This window comes from Coregonus lavaretus (assembly GCF_964263955.1).
Source record: "Coregonus lavaretus genome assembly, chromosome: 18".
Taxonomy (NCBI): Eukaryota; Metazoa; Chordata; class Actinopteri; order Salmoniformes; family Salmonidae; genus Coregonus; species Coregonus lavaretus.
The window spans coordinates 4,972,476-4,997,718 of record NC_140005.1 but is presented as its reverse complement, the minus strand read 5'-3'; the positions used below and the strand labels follow the sequence as shown (position 1 = coordinate 4,997,718).

The window sequence follows — 25,243 nt, the reverse complement described above, 5'->3', positions numbered from 1 at the left end:
TTGCCATAATATGGACTTGGTCTTTTACCAAATAGGGCTATCTTCTGTATACCAGCCCTACCTTGTCACAACACAACTGATTGGCTCAAACGCATTAAGAAGTAAAGAAATTCCACAAATTAACTTTTAAGAAGGCACACCTGTTAATTGAAATGCATTCCAGGTGACTATCTCATGAAGCTAGTTGAGAGAAAGTGTGTGAAGCTGTCGTCAAGGCAAAGGGTGGCTATTTGAAGAATCTCAAATATAAAATACACTTTTTTGGTTACTACATTATTCCATATGTGTTATTTTATTGTTTTGATGTCTTCACTATTATTTTACAATGTAAAAAATAGTAAAAATAAAGAAAAACCCTTGAATGAGTAGGTGTGTCCAAACTTTAGACTGGTACTGTATGTAAGTAAGGTATATCTGTTTTTAACTTTTTGTAAAATTGCCCCCCAAAAAAAAAAAAGTTTTCGCCTTGTCATTATGGAGTTATTATGGGTATTGTGTGTAGCTTGATGAGGAATTGTTTTTATTTTATCCATTTTAGAATAAAGCTGTAACGTAAACAAAATGTGTAAAAAGTCAAGGGGTCCGAATACTTTCCGAATGCACTGTGTTCATACCTTTATAGTAGTCTTCTTCTTCTACGTATCGTGACAGCCCAAAGTCTCCCAGTTTGACACAGTCTGCAGACGCCACCAACACGTTCCTCACAGCTATGTCTCTAACCAATCACAATAGAGAGATTGAACTATAATAACCCATCACAATAGAGAAACTAAACAATATCAAAAAAGGTCCAATACAGCCGTTATCATTTCTGGTAACAATTAAAGCGTCAATCAGCAGTAGAAAACAATAACAAAGCGTTTTCCCCGCCCCTGTTTCGGTAAAAAGCTGAGGGATGGGGCTGGAGAAATGGAACCACTCTCAAATTTATAGACAGAACTATGGATGCAAGGACTGACTGTCCAATGATATCAAAAGGATAGTTTAAACCATGTTTTGAGGCTATACAGTGTTTGTTTACATTTACTTTGTTTACAAGTAAAACAAGCTTCTATTTTGGGTTCTGATGGGGTACGACAGTTGAACTAAGCTCATGAGGCATTTATAAGTTATATTCGTCAAGAATCAATATGTACATTTCATTAATTTATAAGTCCAAAAATGGATGTAGCAACTGCTGATTGCCCCTTTAAGTACCTTGTTTCCAATCAAAAAATAAATTAACAACAAAAAAGCTTCTTAGCAAAAATAACTTTCTCAAGCAAGAATGTAGCTGGGACAGTCTGGGAGTGGTCTGAGTGGGGAGGGGAAAACTGAAAACTAGCTGTTATTGGCAGAGAGGTTTGGAACTCTTTCTTATTGGTCTATTAATTAATTTACCACCTGGTGATGTCACCAGGCAGCCAAAACTCCATCCCACCAAAACAGGCTGTTATTTCAGGCAGTATTTTCTAACAGCTCTTACACTAAAAGGGCGTTATCATCATTTTCACTATTTCACAGTATTATTCCAACCTTGTAATGTGGAAATATATATAAAAACACAGGAAAAATCACATTTTTGGCTGCACTGGGCCTTTAACCAATCACAAGACAGGGATTAAACCATATTAACCAAGGTTAACCAATAACATTTACATTATTTAGCAGACGCTCTTATCCAGAGCGACTTACAGTTAGTGCATACATTATTCTTTTTTTTTTTTCTCATACTGGCCCCCCGTGGGAACAAAATAAGAGAGAAACGCAGTCAGAGAGGAATCATTCAGCCAATGACGAAGCAGACTGAGGGCTGACTGCAGAAGTGATATGATGCCATGGGGCTGATGAAACAGGCTTCCTCTCTGGGTTAAAGGAGAAATCAGCAGTTCAAACAACAACAAAGCAGACACCCTGGCAGTGTTTTGGTACACAGCTGAGGGATGGGGTTGAAGGAATTCATAGAAAAGCTGTTCAATAGAACCAAAAAAATACAGTTTTAATGTTTCAAGGCTTTACAGTTGTTTAAAAGACAATGGAGTAAAAACAGCTTATTTCTTGGGATCTGATGTGGTACAGCAGTTGAACTAAGCTCATGATGCATTTAGAAGTTATATTCAAATGGTCAATGTTTTTTAATTAATTTAAAAGTCCATAAAATGTAGATTGCCCCCTTTAAAACTACTTCCTCTATACAACATGGCCTTCAGATGTGAAAAGCCAGGGAAGCAGGGATGTGAATGTAGAGGTTTTGTGTGGGTTACCTGTGTACCATGTTGAGCCCCTCCAGGTAAGCCAGGGCTTTACAGATCTGTAGACTATATAGGACCAGAGTCACACTGGTCAGAGACCTCTGCTGCTCCACAAGGTAGGTCCCCAACTACACACACACACACACACACACACACACACACACACACACACACACACACACACACACACACACACACACACACACACACACACACACACACACACACACACAGACAGACAGAGAGAGAGAGAGAGGTGGGTTATCTCTATACATTGTCCTGCTCTACTCCTTGATATTATATGTATATTCTGGGCCAGTGTTTGACTTCATATTTATGAGGCAGACTGGTGACATCACACAAAACCTCTGACCCCCTCGTGCCGTGAACTTTCACTTCTCTCTGAACCCTCACCTCTCCGTGCTCGTACAGCTCCATGACGATCCACACAGGGTCCACCTCAATGACCCCGATCAGACGTACAATGTGAGGATGATCTAGAGTCTTCATCAACACTGAGAGAGAGAGAGAGAGAGAGAGAGAGAGAGAGACAGAGACAGAGACAGAGACAGAGACATTTGAGTGGCAGCTAGCAAGATGCATACACAGGGTTCTTTTCTGGATCAAAATAGGGCTTAGGTGGTGGGTGTGGCGGGGGCGTGACTGGACATTTTAGAGAACCTCCTGTTAGCCGCAGTGACAAAATGTTGGTGTTTTAAAGCGAATTTCCTGCTATTCTACACATCTTGCCATGGGACTGAGAGAAAATGTAAAGTTTTAATTTTTAAGCAAATTTCCTGCAATTCTACTTATGCTATCGGTGTGACTCAAACATTATAACAAAATCAATACTATGACAAAAATACTCCTGAATGCATCATTTTTGGAATTTTAGATACTCCCTGACTGTCTAGCTTTTATTTAGGTGATTGTTAGTTCTCAAAGATGATCTTATTAAAAATATATATGTCCATTATCTTTTCTATATACTTTATATCTGGTTTTAGTCGTTTAAGTTTACACTGAAAAGTTTTTCCATCCCACATAAAACATTTTAAATAACTGTTTTACTGTTTGGACATAGGCAGCCCCAAAAAACACTTAGGCGGCCCGCCCAATACTTTTCTATGTAGAGAAAACCCTGCACACAGCAGAGCGAGAGAGAGAGTAATAACGTGGTGCATCTGCAGATAATGTGACGTAGTACGACATTTTCGAGGACCACTTTTGGTTCGTGAGTGCTGCTTTCAGAACTACTGGCTAAAAAGTATACAAAAGTACCGGAAAATCTCTTAAAATCTTCATAATGCAAAATTAGGCAGTATTGAAACGACAAATGCCGCAAAGCTACAGTACTCACCAGCTTCACTCATAAACTTCTCCTTTACGTCAGCAGAACAGTCTTTACAAGTCTTCACTGCTACACGTACACGCTCCCCTGTCTACGTTACGGAGAACAATCCCATTTAGAAGAATTGAGATGCAGAGAGGGAATTGATTTTAGAGATGGAAGTGATGTCAGACACAGAAGGGAAGTGATGTCAGACACAGAGGGGAAGTGATGTCAGACACAGAGGGGAAGTGATGTCAGACACAGAGGGGAAGTGATGTCAGACACAGAGGGGAAGTGATGTCAGACACTTGCCGGGCTTTTGTACACCCCATCATGCACCTCTCCGAAGAAGCCCTCCCCCAGGATACGCCCCAGGACAATGTCATCTCTGGAGAGGCTGTACCTGCTTCCTGATACACACACACACACACACACACACACACACACACTGATTGGCACATTTCAAATTTGTGAACAGGTGGGATAAATAAAATAACTACTATTCCATCTCACTGAATCACTGCTCCTCTCTACAGAGGCGCAAAATGGCCACCCTCTGTCAGATGATGTCACTTACCAGAGTCTGGCTTTTCCTCAGGGATCTCAGCGTAGATGTCTGAACCTACAGAACACACAGTTAGATTAGGACTAGAATTAGCATTCAGACTAGCACCAGAGAATGTCTCTATAGCAGTGTTTCCTAATCCTGGAATCCTAAAGATTTTTTTCACATTTCCGTTTTTTGCTCTGTGCACCCCTTTGGGTCCACTGGACCAGGATTAAGAACCACAGCTATAGAGACAGGATAGGGTTCATTCTTCCAGCAACACTCACCTACACCTTGTCTGTTGTTTACACTCTTCCTGGGGACATCTTTCCTCCCTCTGTCACAGATTAATTGATTGATTTAATGCATTAGTAAATTCAAAGTAGCAGGCTGCTCCAGCCGGAGACATTTACATACATAAATGACTGGAGGACAAAAGCTAAGTGTGAAGGCTTATTTCCATTGCGGTCCTCTTAGAAACACCCACATTAAGTGAATGTGTTTTAACCCACAGTGACTGATAGAGCAGTTACAGGAACCGTCTGGTGTGAAAACAACATTTAACTAACACACTCACAGCTAACCACATGCTAACAGACACCATAGCTAACCACATATGAACATACAACATATCCTACTGAACCCACACAGAGACAGATACAAAGACAGAAAGAGAAAGAGAGAGAGAGAGGGGGAGAGAGAGAAACAGAGAGCGATACAGAGACAGATACAAAGACAGAGAGAGAGAGAGAGAGAGAGAGAGAGAGAGACAGAGACAGATACAAAGACAAAAAGAGAAAGAGAGAGAGAGGGGGGGAGAAAGAGAAAGAGAGAGAGAGGGGGGGGAGAGAGAGAAACAGAGAGCGATACAGAGACAGATACAAAGACAGAGAGAGAGAGAAGGAGAGAGAGAGAGAGAGAGAGAGACAGACCTGGCTCTCAAGAGAAGACAGGCTATGTGCACACTGTCCACAAAATGAGGTGGAAACTGAGCTGCACTTCCTAACCTCCTGCCAAACGTATGACCATATTAGAGACACATATTTCCCTCAGACCCACAAAGAATTCGAAAACAAACCCAATTTTGATAAACTCCCTTATCTACTGGGTGAAATACCACAGTGTGCCATCACAGCAGCAAGATTTGTGACCTGTTGCCACAAGAAAAGGGCAACCAGTGAAGAACAACCACCATTGTAAATACAACCCCTTATGTTTATTTATTTTCCCATTTGTACTTTAACTATTTGCACATCGTTACAACACTGTATATATACATAATATGACATTTGAAATGTCTTTATTCTTTTGGAACTTCGGAGTGTAATGTTTACTGTTAATATTTATTGTTTATTTCACTTTTGTTTATTATCTACTTCACTTGCTTTGGCAATGTTAACAAACGTTTCCCATGCCAGTAAAGCCCTTAAATTGAAACAGAGAGACAGAGAGACACACAGAGACAGACAGACAGCCAGCCAGCCAGTCAGCCAGCCAGCCAGCCAGCCAGCCAAGGAGAGAGACAGAAAGAACAGACAGTGACCTCACCCTATAGGGATGGCAGGCAGGGCGATACTGGAGTCTCTCTCTGTGGGTTGAATCATATCAGACTGTTGGAGAGTAACTTTAAATCTTTAGTTAGAGATGCTAACATTGCTAGGCTAAAAGACTTTACCTTCATTACGTAAGCCTGATGCTAGGCTAATGTTAGCGGTACCTTTGTTAGCTTCAAATGAAAATCAAATCAAATGTTATTTGTCACATGCGCCGAATACAACAGGTGTAGACCTTACAGTGAAATGCTTACAAGCCATTAACCAACAATGTAGTTAAAAAAAAATAAAAAAAATCATTAAAGAGCAGTAGTAAAATAAAAGAACAGTAGGGAGGCTATATGCAGGGGGTACCGGTACAGAGTCAATGTGCGGGGGCACCGGTTAGTCGAGGTAATTGAGGTAATATGTACATGTGGGTAGAGTTAAAATGACTATGCATAAATAATAAACAAATCAAATCAAATTTTATTGGTCACATGCGCCGAATACAACAAGTGCAGACATTACAGTGAAATGCTTACTTACAGCCCTTAACCAACAGTGCATTTATTTTTAACAAAGAAGGTAAAAATAAAACAACAACAAAAAAAAAGTGTTGAGAAAAAAAAGAGCAGAAGTAAAATAAAGTGACAGTAGGGAGGCTATAAATACAGGGGGGTACCGTTGCAGAGTCAATGTGCGGGGGCACCGGCTAGTTGAGGTAATTGAGGTAATATGTACATGTGGGTAGAGTTAAAGTGACTATGCATAAATAATTAACAGAGTAGCAGCAGCGTAAAAAGGATGGGGTGGGGGGGCAGTGCAAATAGTCCGGGTAGCCATGATTAGCTGTTCAGGAGTCTTATGGCTTGGGGGTAGAAGCTGTTGAGAAGTCTTTTGGACCTAGACTTGGCACTCCGGTACCGCTTGCCGTGCGGTAGCAGAGAGAACAGTCTATGACTAGGGTGGCTGGAGTCTTTGACAATTTTGAGGGCCTTCCTCTGACACCGCCTGGTATAGAGGTCCTGGATGGCAGGAAGCTTGGCCCCAGTGATGTACTGGGCCGTACGCACTACCCTCTGTAGTGCCTTGCGGTCGGAGGCCAAGCAGTTGCCATACCAGGCGGTGATGCAACCAGTCAGGATGCTCTTGATGGTGCAGCTGTATAACTTTTTGAGGATCTGAGGACCCATGCCAAATCTTTTCAGTCTCCTGTGGGGGAATAGGCTTTGTCGTGCCCTCTTCACAACTGTTTTGGTGTGTTTGGACCATAATAGTTTGTTGGTGATGTGGACACCAAGGAACTTGAAGCTCTCAACCTGTTCCACTACAGCCCCGTCGATGAGAATGGGGACGTGCTCAGTCCTCTTTTTTTCCCTGCAGTCCACAATCATCTCCTTTGTCTTGATCACGTTGAGGGAGAGGTTGTTATCCTGGCACCACACATCCAGGTGTCTGACCTCCTCCCTATAGGCTGTCTCCTTGTTGTCGGTGATCAGGCCTACCACTGTTGTGTCGTCTGCAAACTTAATGGTGTTGGAGTCGTGTCTGGCCATGCAGTCATGGGTGAACAGGGAGTACAGGAGGGGACTGAGCATGCACCCCTGAGAGGTCCCTGTGTTGAAGATCAGCGTGGCAGATGTGTTGTTACCAACCCTTACCACCTGGGGGGCGGCCCGTCAGGAAGTCCAGGATCCAGTTGCAGAGGGAGGCGTTTAGTCCCAGGGTCCTTAGCTTAGTGATGGTGTTGAACGCTGAGCTGTAGTCAATGAATAGCATTCTCACGTAGGTGTTCCTCTTGTCCATGTGGGAAAGGGCAGTGTGGAGTGCAATAGAGATTGCATAATCTGTGGATCTGTTGGGGCGGTATGCAAATTGGAGTGGGTCTAGGGTTTCTGGGATAATGGTGTTGATGTGAGCCATGACCAGCCTTTCAAAGCACTTCATGGCTACAGACGTGAGTGCTACGGGTCGGTAGTCATTTAGGCAGGTTATCTTAGTGTTCTTGGGCACAGGGACCATGGTGGCCTGCTTGAAACATGTTGGTATTACAGACTCAGTCAGGGACATGTTGAAAATGTCAGTGAAGACACTTGCCAGTTGGTCAGCGCATGCTCGGAGTACACGTTCTGGTAATCCGTCTGGCCCTGCGGCCTTGTGAATGTTGACTTGCTTAAAAGTCTTACTCACATCGGCTACGGAGAGCATGATCACAGTCATCCGGAACAGCTGATGCTCTCATGCATGCTTCAGTGTTGCTTGCCTCGAAGTGAGCAGAGAAGTAATTTAGATCGTCTGGTAGGCTCGTGTCACTGGGCAGCTCGCAGCTGTGCTTCCCTTTGTAGTCTGTAATAGTTTGCAAGCCCTGCCAAATCTGACGAGTGTCGGTGCCGGTGTAGTACGATTCAATCTTAGTCCTGTATTGACGCTTTGCCTGTTTGATGGTTCGTCGGAGGGCATAGCAGGATATCTTATAAGTGTCCGGATTAGAGTCCCGCTCCTTGAAAGTGGCAGCCCTACCCTTTAGCTCAGTGTGGATGTTGCCTGTAATCCATGGCTTCTGGTTGGGGTATGTACGTACGGTCACTGTGGGGATGACGTCATTGATGCACTTATTGATGAAGCCAGTGACTGATGTGGTGTACTCCTCAATGCCATCAGAAGAATCCCGGAATATATTCCAGTCTGTGCTAGCAAAACAGTCCTGTAGCTTAGCATCCGCGTCATCTGACCACTTCCTTATTAACCGAGTCACTGGTGCTTCATGCTTTAGTTTTTGCTCATAAGCAGGAATCAGGAGGATAGAATTATGGTCAGATTTGCCAAATGGAGGGCGAGGGAGAGCTTTGTACGCGTCTCTGTGTGTGGAGTAAAGGTGGTCTAGAGTTTTTTTTCCTCTGGTTGCACATTTAACATGCTGGTAGAAATAAGGTAGAACGGATTTAAGTTTCCCTGCATTAAAGTCCCCGACCATTAGGAGCGCCGCCTCTGGATGAGCGTTTTCCTGTTTGCTTATGGCCTTATACAGATCATTGAGTAAAGTCTTAGTGCCAGCATCGGTTTGTGATATTAAATAGACAGATACGAAAAATATAGATGAAAACGCTCTTGGTAAATAGTGTGGTCTACAGCTTATCATGAGATACTCTACCTCAGGCGAGCAAAACCTGTAGTCTTCCTTAATTATTCACCCACCTTGGCATTTTTCCTATTTTGTTGCCTTACAACCTGGAATTAAAATTGATTTTTTTGGGGGTTTGTATCATTTGATTTACACGACATGCCTACCACTTTGAAGATACACAATATTATTTGTTTTGTGAAACAAACAAGAAATAAGACAACAAAACAGAAAACTTGAGCGTGCATAACTATTCACCACCCCAAAGTCAATACTTTGTAGAGCCACTTTTTGCAGCAATTATAGCTGCAAGTCTCTTGGGGTATGTCTCTATAAGCTTGGCACATCTAGCCATTGGGATTTTTGCCCATTCTTCAAGGCAAAACCGCTCCAGCTCCTTCAAGTTGGATGGGTTCCGCTGGTGTACAGCAATCTTTAAGTCATACCACAGATTCTCATTTGGATTGAGGTCTGGACTTTGACTAGGCCATTCCAAGACATTTAAATGTTTTTCCTTAAACCACTCGAGTGTTGCTTTAGCAGTATGCGTAGGGTCATTGTCCTGCTGGAAGGTGAACCACCGTCCCAGTCTCAAATCTCTGGAAGACTGAAACAGGTTTCCCTCAAGAATTTCCCTTTATTTAGCGTCATCCATCATTCCTTCAATTCTGACCAGTTTCCCAGTCCCTGTCGATGAAAAACATCCCCACAGCATGATGCTGCCACCACTATGCACTATGGGATGGTGTTCTAGGGGGTGATGAGAGGTGTTGGGTTTGCGCCAGACATTGCATTTTCCTTGATGGCCAAAAAGCTCAATTTTAGTCTCATCTGACCAGAGTACCTTCTTCCATATGTTTGGGGAGTCTCCCACATGGCTTTTGACGAACACCAAACGTGTTTGCTTATTTTTTCTTTAAGCAATGGCTTTTTTCTGGCCACTCTTCCGTAAAGCCCAGCTCTGTGGAGTGTACGGCTTAAAGTGGTCCTATGGACAGATACTCCAATCTCCGCTTTGCAGCTCCTTCAGAGTTATCTTTGGTCTCTTTGTTGCCTATCTGATTAATGCCCTCCTTGCCTGGTCCGTGAGTTTTGGTGGGCGGCCCTCTCTTGGCAGGTTTGTTGTGGTGTCATATTCTTTCAATTTTTTAATAATGGATTTAATGGTGCTCCGTGGGATGTTGTCGGTGGGCCGGCTCTTGCAACGCCAAGGTTGTGGGTTCGTTTTCCACGGGGGGCCAGGGTGGCCAGTATGAAAATGTATGCACTCACTAACTGTAAGTCGCTCTGGATAAGAGCGTCTGCTAAATGACTAAAATGTAAAATGTAAATGTTCAAAGTTTCGTATATTTTTTTATAACCCAACCCTGATCTGTACTTCTCCACAACTTTGTCCCTGACCTGTTTGGAGAGCTCCTTGCTCTTCATGGTGCTGCTTGCTTGGTTGTGCCCCTTGCTTAGTGGTGTTGCAGACTCTGGGGCCTTTCAGAACAGGTGTCTTTATACTGAGATCATGTGCCAGATCATGTGACACTTAGATTGCACACAGGTGGACTTTATTTAACTAATTATGTGACTTCTGAAGGTAATTGTTTGCACCAGATCTTATTTAGGGGCTTCATAGCAAAGGGGTGAATACATATGCACGCACCACTTTTCCGTTATTTATTTTGTATAATTGTTTGAAACAAGTAATTTTTTTCATTTCACTTTACCAATTTGGACTATTTTGTGTATGTCCATTATATGAAATCCAAATAAAAATCAATTTAAATTACAGGTTGTAATGCAACAAAATAGGAGAAACGCCAAGTGGGATGAACACTTTTGCAAGGCACTGTACGCTACATCGGCAGGTCAGCTCTGATGATGAGGGAGGTGTGTGTGTGTCCGTGTGTCTCTGTGTGTGTGTGTCTATATGTGTGTGGGGGGTACCTTTGTTAGCTCTAATGATGAGGGAGGTGTGTGTGTGTCCGTGTGTCTCTGTGTGTGTGGGGGGTACCTTTGTTAGCTCTGATGATGAGGGAGGTGTGTGTGGGGGGGTACCTTTGTTAGCTCTGATGATGAGGGAGGTCTCGGAGGAGGTTTCCAGTCGACAGTAGCCGTCTATTAGGTCAGCCATGTTTTCTGCTGTAGCCAGACAGGCTGTGGTCACTGACAGAGGCTGGGGAGGGCACAGGTTAGTGTGTTTGTGTGTCGTGTTGGTGTGTGGTGTGTGTGTCGGTGTGTGTGTGTGGTGTGTGTGTCGGTGTGTATGTGTGTGTGTTGTGTCGGTGTGTGTGTGTGTGTCGTTATGTGTGGTGTGTGTGTGTGTCGGGTCGGTGTGTGTGTGTCGTGTGTGTGTGTCGTGTCGGTGTCGTGTTGGTGTGTGTGTGTGTTGTGCCGGTGTGTGTATGTCGTGTCGGTGTGTGTGTGTGTGTGCGTGTCGGTGTCGTGTCGTGTGTGTGTGTGTTGTGTCGTGTGTGTATGTCGTGTTGGTGTGTGTGTGTGTGTGCGCGTGTCGGTGTCGTGTCGTGTGTGTGTGTGTGTGTGTGTGTCGGGTCGGTGTGTGTGTGTCGTGTGTGTGTGTCGTGTCGGTGTCGTGTTGGTGTGTGTGTGTGTGTTGTGCCGGTGTGTGTATGTCGTGTCGGTGTGTGTGCGCGTGTCGGTGTCGTGTGTGTGTGTGTTGTGTCGTGTGTGTATGTCGTGTCGGTGTTTACCTGCTTGGCTCCCTGTATGTCAACTGTTAGCAGCGCGTGGCCATCGTTCTGCTGAGAGCATCTGATACTGCGGACCTGAGAGAAACTGGCCAGGCAGACAGGCTACACACACACACAGGGACACACACACACACACACAGGGACACACACACACACACACACAGGGACACACACACAGGGACACACACACACAGGGACACACACACACAGACACACACACACAGACACACAGGGACACACACACACACACACACAGGGACACACACACAGGGACACACACACACAGGGACACACACACACAGGGACACACACACACAGGGACACACACACACACACATACATACATTTACTTTTAAACAGTTTGTGTGTTTGGTTAGAGTGCAGGGTGATTGTGGTTTGACCCTGAATGGTCTGATTCTTGGAAATGTGAAGAATGCAAGGAGTAACAACTAACAATAATGAGTGTGAATGCTGTGTGTGGATAGGTGCGGGATGGGACATTCCAAACGGGTTCTTCGGCTGTCCCCATTGGAGAACCCTTTTTGGTTCCAGGTAGAACCCTCTGTGGAAAGGGTTCTTCATGGAACCCAAAAGGGTTCTACCTGAAACCAAAAGGGTTCTATCTGGAACCAAAAATGGTTCTTCAAAAGGGTTCTCCTATGGAGACAGCTGAAGAAACCGTTTAGGTTCTAGATAGCACCTTTTTTTCCTAAGAGTGTATAGGTCTATGGATGGGGCAGATATGTTGTTCGCCAACTAGAACTCACCACAGAGTTTTTATCTGCACGCTGGCGGATCCCCTCAGGGCCAATGACCAGGTCCACCGCTAGACTCCAGCCTTGCTGGAGAGAGACAGGGGGACAGGGGTTTGAGTGAAGGATAGGATTCAGGGTGTGTATGTCTGTGTGCATGTGTGTGTGTGTGTGTGACTCACCACAAACTGACAGGTGTAACTCTCCTGTATGTAGTCATAGCAGTCTGCTAGCGTGGTAAAGAACTTCACAACACACTGCTCCTCCTTCAGACATGAGTACCTCTGGAACGTCTGCTGGATCATCTTACGCAGAGCCTTCGACTGGGGATCAATACATATAAACATCAATACATCACTTATCAACACATGGTCAATACATATAAAACATCAATACATCTCTTATCAACACATGGTCAATACATCACTAATACCTCTGGAATAGTTGCTGGACCAACTAGTTATCAATATAAAACTTTTATAAAGTCAATAAATCAATCAATAATTCAATTGATCAATCAATTCAGATAAGAGGTGAGAGGTACCTTCATGTTGTCAGTCAGCTCCCTGGGGAAGAACAGATCCAACCCTACATCCTTTCTGTACACACACACACACACACACACACACACACACACACACACACACACACACACACGCATGTACGCAAACACACACATGCAAAAACAGACAAACCTTCCATTAATTACACACACACACATAAACAATCAATGAGCCCCACCACACCCGATGACAGAACCATAACAAACCTTCCCAGACAGAACTTACTCTAACAGTTCATAGTTGGACTTTTTCTCCAGTCCATTGGGGTTCATGTCTTTATAGAACCTCCTGTAGGGAGAAACACACGCATGTGAGTATTGGGTGGATTGAATGGAAGGTTTTGTGTGTGTGTGTGTGTGTGTGTATGTGTGTGTTATTTAGGGTAAGGGTTAGGTTTAGGGGTTAGGTTAAGAAAAATAGTATTTTGAATGGGAATTAATTGTTCAGTCCCCACAAGGATAGTAAAACAAATGTGTGTGTGTGTGTGTGTCTGTGTGTGTGTCTGTGTGTGTGTGTCTCTGTGTGTGTCTGTGTGTGTGTCTGTGTGTATAGGAGGGTTGTTACCTGATCTCCAGACAACCTAACTGCAGGGCCATCCCATCACTCACTTTACTGGCACAGTGCTGCATGTAGTCACTTCTCACCTGACAAGGTGTTTACAAAAAGACACTTTAAGGATCATAACTGGACAACTTACAAGTAAAACACCACAGACAGACAGACAGACAGACAGACAGACAGAGAGACAGTCAGTCAGTCAGGCAGTCAGACAGACAGACAGAGAGACAGTCAGTCAGGCAGTCAGGCAGTCAGACAGAGAGGCAGTCAGTCAGACAGAGAGACAGTCAGTCAGTCAGGCAGTCAGACAGACAGACAGAGAGACAGTCAGTCAGGCAGTCAGGCAGTCAGACAGAGAGGCAGACAGACAGAGAGACAGTCAGACAGACAGACAGAGTCAGACAGACAGACAGACAGACAGTCAGTCAGGCAGTCAGACAGACAGAGAGACAGTCAGTCAGTCAGACAGACAGAGTCAGACAGACAGACAGACAGTCAGTCAGTCAGGCAGTCAGACAGACAGACAGAGAGACAGTCAGTCAGGCAGTCAGTCAGTCAGACAGAGAGGCAGACAGACAGAGAGACAGTCAGACAGACAGACAGAGTCAGACAGACAGACAGACAGAGAGACAGTCAGTCAGACAGACAGAGTCAGACAGTCAGAAAGACAGACAGACAGACAGACAGACAGACAGACAGACAGACAGTCAGTCAGACAGACAGAGTCAGACAGTCAAAGACAGACAGACAGACAGAGAGGCAGTCAGACAGACAGACAGAGTCAGACAGTCAGACAGAGAGGCAATCAGACAGACAGACAGAGAGACAGTCAGTCAGACAGTCAGAGAGTCAGACAGACAGAGAGACAGTCAGTCAGACAGTCAGAGAGTCAGTCAGTCAGAGAGTCAGTCAGGCAATCAGACAGTCAGTCAGACAGACAGTCAGTCAGTCAGACAGTCAGACAGGTAGTCAGAAACATGGTCACCAACCTGTTGGTAGAAGTAGAGCAGTGTGGTTCTGTCCTCTTTAAACTTCTCTATGAAGTCGGCAGGGATGTACCTAATACGCAGGTCATATCTGAACACACACAGGGGTCAGAGGTTAAGGTCTAGAGGTCAGGAGCAGGAGGCCGTCACTATCTGGACAAATTACAAAGTCGTAAGCCACGCCTAGTTCTAAAATGTCTGTTCTTAAAATCAGATTAACTACTAACCTTATTCCTAACCCTAACCTTAACTACTAACCTTATTCCTAACCCTAACCTTAACTAATAACCTTATTCCTAACCCTAAATCTAACCCTAACCTTAACTAATAACCTTATTCCTAACCCTAACCTTAACTAATAACCTTATTCCTAACCCTAAATCTAACCCTAACCTTAACTAATAACCTTATTCCTAACCCTAAACCTTAACAACTAACCGTATTCCTAACCCTAACCTTAACTACACTACTAACCTTATTCCTAATCTTATATTAAGACCAAAAAAGCACATTTTAGTTTTCATATAGTTTTACAATATAGCCAGTTTTGGACTTTGCTTGGCCATGTAGTGGGAACCGGAGCGAGAGGTCTTGTGCTAGAGGTCAGGGGTCAGAGGTCAGGAGTTACCTCCACTCTGCCTCCAGATGCTGTTGTTCGTAGCGTAGCTGCAGCTCCGACACAGTGAGGTCGGGGTGCAGCCAGTGGACCTCAGCTGACTTCAGGTGTTTCAGCAGCAGGCCGTAGCAGAGGGAGTGTTGTATGTCTGGACCCACACACCCACTGGACAACACCGCTGATATTATATCCTGGAACGGTTAAGGTATTATAGTACACTATATGGTAGTGGAAGAGGCCCTAGCAGAGGGAGTGTTGTATGTCTGGACACACACACCCACTGGACAACACCGTAATATATAAACAACAATATTATAGTAGAAATATATTATAGTAGAAATATGAATAATACTACCATAGTAATATAAGTACGCCAAAACTATAGTATAATAATAGTATATATACTGTATATGCAGTACTGACCCATAGAGTTCAGTCCTCTCTACAGCTAACTAGTAGTTTAGATATAAAGTCCCCTACACTCTTAGAATAAAAAAAGGTGCCATCTAGAACCTAAAAAGGGTTCTTTGGCTGTCCCCTTAGGATAACCACTTGAATAACCTTTATTGGTTCCAGGTAGAACTGTTTTGGTTCCAGGTAAAACCATTTTGGGTTCCGTGTAGAAACCTTTCCACAGAGGGTTCTACATGGAACCCAAAAGGGTTCTCCTATGGGTACAGCCTGAAGAACAATTTTTTTCTAAGAGTGTATATGGGGGACTTTGAGCGGTTCTGAACCGGTTCAGACTGACATTTTAGTGTACAAAGCGCTGTGTGAACGCCGTAGGGTCCCATGCCTTATAGTGCCAGAAAGCCCCGTCTGTCTGCTCTCTGCTTCCACTCTCTCAGTGGAGCTGACTTGAAGTGTCAGTTTTCAGACAATACATTTGTATAGGGAGTGATGTGTCACATTTTCTGGCCTATCCAGACAAACAATCGATTTGCCCTCATTCTGAGCGACAGAGCCCAGCCTGGGAGACGGCATATGAAAGGTGACCAGTCTATATAATATGGGCTCTCTGCAAATCCAACAGTTGTGTTGTCATCTCGCTGTGATATTCTTCACATGGATTTAGAGCTCTCAACATGAAAAAAAACACTAAACCATTTCATAGAATTGAAACAAGACCACTTTCTCTTGGTCACAGACAGACGAAATCACTTGGTGCTTAAAGCTGAAGTTGTACTGCACACATTTGAATGGTGTCTCTGCGCCGCTAAGTGGACGTTTAGGAGAAAATTCTCTATCGTCAGTTATATGAAATGGTGCCACTAAGTATGATCACTGAACAAAAATAGAACCGCAACATGTAAAAGTGTTGGTCCCATGTTTATTGAGCTGAAATAAAAGATCCCAGACATTTTCCATATGCACAAAAGGATTATTTCTCTCAAATGTTGTGCACACATTTTTTTACATCCCTGTTAGTGAGCATTTCTCCTTTGCCAAGATAATCCATCCACCTGACAGGTGTGGCATATCAAGAAACTGATTAAACAACATGATCATTACACAGGTGCACCTTGTGCTGGGGACAATAAAAGGCCACTAAAATGTGCAGTTTTGTCACACAACACAATGCTACAGATGTCTCAAGTTTTGAGGGAGTGTGCAATTGGCATGCTGACTGCAGGAATGTCCACCAGAGCTGTTGCCAGAGAATTGAATGTTAATTTCTCGACCATAAGCCGCCTCTAACGTCGTTTTAGAGAAGTTGGCAGTATGTCTAACTGGCCTCACAACCGCAGACCACATGTATGGCATCGTGTGGACGAGCGGCTAGCTGATGTCAACGTTGTGAACAGAGTGCTCCATGGTGGCGGTGGGGTTATGGTATGGGCATGCATAAGCTACAGACAACGAACACAATTGCATTTTATTGACGGCAATTTGAATGCACAGAGATACAGTGACGAGATCCTGAGGCGCATTGTCTTGCCATTCATCCACCACCATCACCTCATGTTTCAGCATGATAATGCACGGCCCCATGTCGCAAGGATCTGTACACAATTCCTGGAAGCTGAAAATGTCCCAGTTCCTCGATGGCCTGCATACTCACCAGACATGTCACCCACTGAGCACGTTTGGGATGCTCTGGATCGACGTGTACGACAGCGTGTTCTACTTCCCGCCAATATCCAGCAGCTTCACACAGCCATTGAAGAGGAGTGGGACAACATTCCACAGGCCACAATCAACGGCCTGATCAACTCTATGCGAAGGAGATGTGTCGCGCTGCATGAGGCAAATGGTGGTCACACCAGGTACTGACTGGTTTTCTGATCCACGTCCCTACCTTTTTTTAAAGGTGTCTGTGACCAACCGATGCATAACTGTATTCCCTGTCATGTGAAATCCATAGATAAGGGCCTAATTCATTTATTTCAATTGACTGATTTCCTTATATGAACTGCAACTCAGTAAAATCTTTGAAAGTGTTGCATGTTGCACTTTAAGCTCAACCTCGATAAGACAGTGCTGTTCTTCCTCCCGGGAAAGGCCTGCCCGCTCCAAGATCTCTCCATCACAGTTGATAACTCCACGGTGTCCCCCTCCCAGAGTGCAAAGAACCTTGGCATGGCCCTGGACAACAAACACGCTGTCGTTCTCTGCAAACATCAAACAGTGACTCACTCCTGCAAGTTCATGCTCTACAACAGGGGTGTCAAACGTCCGGCCCGCGGTCCGGATCAGGCCCGCAAACGGGTTTAATCCGGCCCGCGAGATTATAAAAAAATAAAAATAATAATAATAATAATTTTGTAAAGTATAAAAATGCGCTGCAATTTTTCAATAAAATAAACTGCTGTTCCAATTGCGTCCACTGGATGGCGCAATAGCAATTGTGTTAAGCAAGCAAACTGTTTATACCGGGGCAGAGCAAGTAGGTCAAGCACGTGCAGCCAATGAGCTACTTTGTTTTGCCCGCGATATTTATTACGGCTTCTACTTTTAACATTATGTGCTTTGGCACCCTCATTGCCCCAATATGTCTTTGTCAAAAAAGAGAAAAGTGGACGCAGAGTGCCGAGTGTTCCAAGAAAAATGGTCATCCTATTTATGCTGAAAGAATAAGCGTCGCCACTATGTGAGTCTTCATGCCGACAAATATGACAACTTTCAAGGACAGCGGAGATGAGAGAAGGTGAATGAACTGTTGGCGGGTCTGAAGAAACAGCAGTCTGTGTTTACTCACAGCCGAGACATCAGTGACGCTGCAGTGAAAGCTAGCTACCTCATTGCTAATGAAATCGCAGTGGCTTCAAAACCATTTAGTGAGGGTGAATTTGTAAAAACATGCATGATGAAGGCAGCGGAGATTGTGTGCCCTGAAAAGCGGCAGGCTTTTGCAAATATCAGCCTGACAAGAAACACAGTTGCAGACAGGATTTCCGATCTTTCAGTGGATTTGGACAGCCAGTTGAAGCAAAAAGTAAAGTCATTTATTGCATTTTCGGTTGCAATTGATGAAAGCACGGACATTACAGATGTTGCACAACTGGCCATTTTCTGACGTGATTTTTTGACTTTTCACTGTATTTTGCACCAGGAGGCTTTGTGTTGCAAGTCATTAAAGATAAATAACGTCATGAAGGTGGTCATCCAAACTGTTAATTTCATCCGATCCAGAAGCCTGAATCACCGTCAGTTTGACAGCCTTCTCAGAGAGAAAGACCACATATATGGCCTGCCATACCACACTGAGGTAAGATGGTTAAGCCGAGGTGCTGTGCTGAGGCGTTTCTTTGATTTACGAGAAGAAATTGAACAGTTCATGGAAGAAAAGGGCAAACCAGTGTTAGAATTTCATTCCGCAGAATGGATGCAGGACCTTGCATTTATGGTGGATGTTACAGAGCACCTGAATAACTTGAACAAACAGCTGCAAAGGCGCAACAAAGTTGTCACGCAGTATTATGACAGCATACGTTCTTTCAAGTTGAAGCTGTCATTGTGGGAGACGCAACTTGCCGGTGGTGATGCAGCTCACTTCCCCTGTCTGAAAAATGTGTGCGCGACCCAACATGTGGCAGACATGAAGCGGTTCAAAGATAAAATAACGGGACTGTTACGGGAGTTTGAGCAACGCTTTCAGATTTATGTTTATATGTTTTTATGTTGATGTGCTATTGTTTTTAATTGATTTTATTTTATTTGTATATTTAACCTATTCTTGACTCTGTGTTTCTTGCACTTGTTTGGGGAACAGGATTTCATTATTTTTATCTACATTTCTGCCTGAGAAATGACACCCTGATATAGTTCTGTGATATACTTCTGTGAATCACTGAGGCATTGTGTGTTTGTGTGTTCTTTGTCCTCAGAACTTTCAAATAACTTGAGGTGTTTTATGATTAATAGTGATGTTGTGCTTTTGGACACTGTCCTCAGGCTCCAGCTTTATGTTTATATGTTTTTATGTTTATGTGCTATTGTTTTTAATTGATTTTATTTTATTTGTATATTTAACCTATTCTTGACTCTGTGGTTCTTGCACTTGTTTGGGGAACAGGATTTCATTATTTGTATCTACATTTCTGCCTGAGAAATGACACCCTGATATAGTTCTGTGATCTGTGAAACAGTTTTGTTAATCACTGAGGCATTGTGTGTTTGTGTGTTCTTTTTCTTTAGAATTTTCAAATAAACTTGATGTGTTTTATGATTAATAGTGATGTTGTGCTTGTACTATTTTGGACACACTGTCCTCAGGCTCCAGCTTTATGTTGTATGTTGATCGTATTAAAACAAAGAAAACAATCTGAAGTTGTTGTTTTTAAGTTATATATATACCATGATTTTTCCGGTCCGGCCCACTTGGGAATAGATTTTCCTCCATGTGGCCCCTGAGCTAAAATGAGTTTGACACCCCTGCTCTACAACATCCGTAGAGTACGACCCTACCTCACACTGGAAGCAGCGGAGGTCCTAATCCAGGCACTTGTCCTCTCCCATCTGGACTACTGCAACTCACTGTTGGCTGGGATCCCTGCTTGTATCCATCAAACCCCCATCAAACCTATCCAGAACGCTGCAGCCTGCCAGGTGTTCAACCTTCCCAAGTTCTCCCATGTCACCCCGTTCCTCCGCACACTCCACTGGCTTCCAGTCAAAGCTCACATCCACTACAAGACCATGGTGCTTTGCCTACGGAGCAGCAAGAGGAACTGCCCCTCCCTACCTTCATGCTCTGCTACACCCCAACCTGAGTACTCCGTACTGCCACATCCGGTCTCTTGGCCCTCCCACCCCTACGGGAGGGCAGCTCCCGCTCGGCCCAGTCCAAGCTCTTCTCTGTTCTGGCACCCCAATGGTGGAACCAGCTTCCCCCTGAAGCTAGGACAGCTGAATCCCAGCCCATCTTCTGAAAACATCTGAAACCCTACCTCTTCAAAGAGTATCTTAAATAATCCCCCCAACAACAACACTTGCACTTGACTCCCAACATTTCTAGCTCTGACTTTGCTGATAACTACTTTATTGAGAAAAAAATGTACCTACTATGCCTGTGATATGTGGTTGTCTCACCTAGCTATCTTAAGATGAAAGCACTCACTAACTGTAAGTCGCTCTGGATAAGAGCATTTGATAAATGACTAAAATGTAAGTTATCGTTCCTCATTATGTATTGATTATTATGTGTTTTACTGTTCTATTATTTCTCTATGTTCCTTCTCTTGTTGGAAAGGGCCCGGAAGTAAACATTACACTGTTAGTCTACACCTGTTGTTTACCAAGCATGTGATGAATAACATTTGATTTGATTCCGACAATCAAAGGTTTGATGATGAATCAGGTGTGTAAAGCCAAAACTAAAACGTGTACCCTTTGGGTAACAAACATTGCTTTATATTAATACTACAGTCCCTCCTGTAGCTCAGTTGGTAGAACGTGGCGCTTGCAACGCCAGGGTTGTGGGTTCGATTCCCACAGGGGGGCAGTATGAAAATGTAGCACTCACTAACTGTAAGACGCTCTGGATAAGAGCGTCTGCTAAAATGTAAATATGATAATAAGAGTACAGTAATGTCACTAACCCGTACAGTCATGCCTTCATGACAACGGACTAGTTTAAAGTTTTTCCCCAGGTTAGCACTGTTGCTGGTGAAACACACTTTGATGATCTTTGTCGGACCGCTGTCCCCAGCAACCGTCGTCTGGGATGTGTCCGAGGACTCCGATTGGCGAGAGGGCGCCACACCCCTCCAAGACAACGTGCTGCTGTCACCTGACATCACTGCACACCCTGTCACCACGACACACACACACACACACACACACTCACATGTACACACACTCACAGCATCGCCACTTCACAACAGGAGAAGGGGAGAGAGGAGGGAGAGAGAGGTCAACACGTTAGACTGGGAGAAACATCTTAAGAATGTGTGTGTGTGTGTGTGTTGTGGTAATGTCATCCCTGGAGCTTGCCACCTAGTTCTCCAATGTGTGTGTGTGTGTGTGTGTGTGCGTCACACAAGCTGAGCATGTACACACAGGTGGGGATGTAGCAACACTTCCTGTGTGTGTGTGTGTAGGCACAAGAGGTGTGGGCTACTAAGGCACTCCTTAGTAAACACTAGAAAACCACATCCTTGCCAACTACAGGCTTTACTCAACACATGAACAGGAAGACACTCCACACACTCACTAGCATGGGTTGAGACAGGACCTAGACAGGACCTAGACAGGACCTCGAGGCACTATGGAATCATATATGCCATTTGGCACACGCTCGTATACAAAGAAACTTACAGTCACGCACACATTTTACGTTTGGGTGGTCCCGGGAAATCGAACCCACTATCCTGGCATTGCAAGCGCCATGCTCTGCCAACTGAACTACAGAGGACCTCCTCATAAGCATCCAGCTGTTTTAGAAGCTCTCATTTCAGTCTGCTGGATAAAACATGGTCAGTCAGACCTAACAGACAGTCAGCTGTGATGAAACACATTAAAACAGGAAATCGAGGAGGAAGTGAGAGAGACAGAACAGACGGAACCCTGTCTGCACTGTGGTACACTACCAACCATCACTACCACCACTGTAAAGGGAAGGGGGAGGAGAGCAGAGTAGAGGGTTGTGTTAACCTCCATTCTGGGGACGTAGGGAAAGAGACGGAGATATCGTGGACGTAGGTCGGGGTGCCTTGTAAGGATCCGACGGCGAGCGAGTAAACTGCCTCTTCCATCAATCCTATTAGCCAATGTTCAATCATTTGAGAATAAATTGGATGACCTAAGATTACGGTTATCCTACCAATGGGACATTAAAAACTGTAATATCTTATGTTTCACCGAGTCGTGGCTGAACGACGACATGGACAACATACAGCTAGCGGGCTATACGCTACATCGGCAGGATAGAACGGCTGACTCCGGTAAGACAAGGGGTGGCGGTCTGTGTATATTTGTAAACAACAGTTGGTGCACAAAATCAAATACTAAGGAAGTCTCTAGGTTTTGCTCGCCTGAGGTAGAATATCTTATGATAAGCTGTAGACCACACTATTTACCAATTTTTCATAGCTGTCTATTTACCACCACAAACCAATGCTGGAATTAAGATTGCACTGAATGAGCTGTATAAGGACATTAGTGAACAGGAAAACGCTCAACCAGAGGCAGCGCTCCTAGTGGCCGGGGACTTTAATGCAGGGAAACTTAAATCCGTTCTACCTAATTTCTACCAGCAAGTTAAATGTGCAACCAGAGGGAAAAAAACTCTAGACCACCTTTACTCCACACACAGAGACGCGTACAAAGCTCTCCCTCGCCCTCATTTGGCAAATCTGACCATAACTGATTCCTGCTTATAAGCAAAAACTAAAGCAGGAAGCACCAGTGACTCGGTTAATAAAAAAGTGGTCAGATGACGCAGATGCTAAGCTACAGGACTGTTTTGCTAGCACAGACTGGAACATGTTCCGGGATTCTTCAGATAGCATTGAGGAGTACACCACATCAGTCACTGGCTTCATCAATAAGTGCATCGATGATGTCGTCCCCACAGTGACCGTACGTACATACCCCAACCAGAAGCCATGGATTACAGGAAACATCCGCAGTGAGCTAAAGGGTAGAGCTGCCGCTTTCAAGGAGCGGGACTCTAACCCGGACGCTTATAAGAAATCCCGCTATGCCCTCCGACGAACCATCAAACAGGCAAAGAGTCAATACAGGACTAAGATTGAATCGTACTACACCGGCTCTGACGCTCGTCGGATGTGGCAGGGCTTGAAAACTATTACAGACTACAAAGGAAAGCACAGCTGCGAGCTGCCCAGTGACACAAGCCTACCAGACAAGCTAAACCACTTCTATGCTCGCTTCGAGGCAAGTAACACTGAAGCATGCATGAGAGCACCAGCTGTTCCGGATGACTATGTGATCACGCTCTCCGTAGCCGATGTGAGTAAGACTTTTAAGCAGGTCAACATTCACAAGGCCGCAGGGCCAGACGGATTACCAGGATGTGTACTCCGAGCATGTGCTGACCAACTGGCAAGTGTCTTCACTGACATTTTCAACATGTCCCTGACTGAGTCTGTAATACCAACAAGTTTCAAGCAGACCACCATAGTCCCCATGCCCAAGGACACTAAGATAACCTGCCTAAATGACTACCGACCCGTAGCACTGACGTCTGTAGCCATGAAGTGCTTTGAAAGGCTGGTCATGGCTCACATCAACACCATTATCCCAGAAACCCTAGACCCACTCCAATTTGCATACCGCCCCAACAGATCCACAGATGATGCAATCTCTATTGCACTCCACACTGCCCTTTCCCACATGGACAAGAGGAACACCTATGTGAGAATGCTATTCATTGACTACAGCTCAGCATTCAACACCATAGTGCCCTCAAAGCTCATCACTAAGCTAAGGATCCTGGGACTAAACACCTCCCTCTACAACTGGATCCTGGACTTCCTGACGGGCCGCCCCCAGGTGGTAAGGGTAGGTAACAACACATCTGCCACACTGATCCTCAACACGGGGGCCCCTCAGGGATGCGTGCTCAGTCCCCTCCTGTACTCCCTGTTCACCCATGACTGCATGGCCAGGCACGACTCCAACACCATCATTAAGTTTGCCGACGACACAACAGTGGTAGGCCTGATCACCGACAACGATGAGACAGCCTATAGGGAGGAGGTCAGAGACCTGGCCGTGTGGTGCCAGGATAACAACCTCTCCCTCAACGTGACCAAGACAAAGGAGATGATTGTGGACTACAGGAAAAAAAAGAGGACTGAGCACGCCCCCATTCTCATCGACAGGGCTGTAGTGGAACAGGTTGAGAGCTTCAAGTTCCTTGGTGTCCACATCACCAACGAACTATTATGGTCCAAACACACCAAGACAGTCGTGAAGAGGGCACAACAAAGCCTATTCCCCCTCAGGAGACTGAAAAGATTTGGCATGGGTCCTCAGATCCTCAAAAAATTCTACAACTGCACCATCGAGAGCATCCTGACTGGTTGCATCACCGCCTGGTATGGCAACTGCTTGGCCTCCGACCGCAAGGCACTACAGAGGGTAGTGCGTACGGCCCAGTACATCACTGGGGCCAAGCTTCCTGCCTTCCAGGACCTCTATATCAGGCGGTGTCAGAGGAAGGCCTTCAAAATTGTCAAAGACTCCAGCCACCCTAGTCATAGACTGTTCTCTCTGCTACCGCACGGCAAGCGGTACCGGAGTGCCAAGTCTAGGTCCAAAAGACTTCTCAACAGCTTCTACCCCCAAGCCATAAGACTCCTGAACAGCTAATCATGACTACCCAGACTATTTTCACTGCCCCCCCACCCCCACCCCATCTTTTTACGCTGCTGCTAATTATATACATATCTACCCACATGTACATATTACTTCAACTACCTCAACTAGCCGGTGCCCCCGCACATTGACTCTGCACCGGTACCCCCCTACAACACTTTTTTGTTGTTGTTTTATTTTACTTTTTTATTTAAAATAAATGGACTGTTGGTTAAGGGCTGTAAGTAAGCATTTCACTGTAATGTCTGCACCTGTTGTATTCGGCGCATGTGGCCAATACAATTTGATTTGATTTGATTACTACTAAAACACATAAATTACTATCTCCTAAACCAGCGGTTCTCAAACCTTTTCACTCAGGCCCCCCTTCCAGCATTGGGGAACATCCCGCGCCCCCCTTCCAGCATTGGGGAACATCCCGCACCCCGCCACATCTATTTCTATAGGCACAAGCACTGTTCATGACACAAACTGTTCACACCCCTCTTGTTGGCGGAGATAAAATGTTGCAGGTTT

The 25,243-nt window shown here is 44.7% G+C and overlaps 1 protein-coding gene across 3 annotated transcripts in view; it reads right to left on the bottom strand.

The window, feature by feature from the left end:
* Nucleotides 1–25,243, bottom strand: part of ptk2ba (protein tyrosine kinase 2 beta, a) — a 55,001-nt gene that overhangs the window by 20,679 nt on the left and 9,079 nt on the right. For all 3 annotated transcript variants that reach the window (XM_084182505.1, XM_084182503.1, XM_084182504.1), the window contains exons 2-19: nucleotides 20,983–21,256; nucleotides 14,954–15,132; nucleotides 14,329–14,416; nucleotides 13,346–13,425; nucleotides 13,007–13,069; nucleotides 12,763–12,817; nucleotides 12,401–12,541; nucleotides 12,234–12,308; nucleotides 11,467–11,568; nucleotides 10,814–10,931; nucleotides 5,660–5,699; nucleotides 4,399–4,448; nucleotides 4,142–4,186; nucleotides 3,877–3,974; nucleotides 3,592–3,673; nucleotides 2,646–2,746; nucleotides 2,244–2,359; nucleotides 615–715 (exon numbers count right to left, since the gene is read on the bottom strand). In XM_084182505.1, the coding sequence (XP_084038631.1) occupies nucleotides 615–715; nucleotides 2,244–2,359; nucleotides 2,646–2,746; nucleotides 3,592–3,673; nucleotides 3,877–3,974; nucleotides 4,142–4,186; nucleotides 4,399–4,448; nucleotides 5,660–5,699; nucleotides 10,814–10,931; nucleotides 11,467–11,568; nucleotides 12,234–12,308; nucleotides 12,401–12,541; nucleotides 12,763–12,817; nucleotides 13,007–13,069; nucleotides 13,346–13,425; nucleotides 14,329–14,416; nucleotides 14,954–15,132; nucleotides 20,983–21,180 (1,732 nt within the window). In that variant the 5' untranslated portion in view covers nucleotides 21,181–21,256. The remainder of the gene's footprint in view (nucleotides 1–614; nucleotides 716–2,243; nucleotides 2,360–2,645; nucleotides 2,747–3,591; nucleotides 3,674–3,876; nucleotides 3,975–4,141; nucleotides 4,187–4,398; nucleotides 4,449–5,659; nucleotides 5,700–10,813; nucleotides 10,932–11,466; nucleotides 11,569–12,233; nucleotides 12,309–12,400; nucleotides 12,542–12,762; nucleotides 12,818–13,006; nucleotides 13,070–13,345; nucleotides 13,426–14,328; nucleotides 14,417–14,953; nucleotides 15,133–20,982; nucleotides 21,257–25,243) is intronic.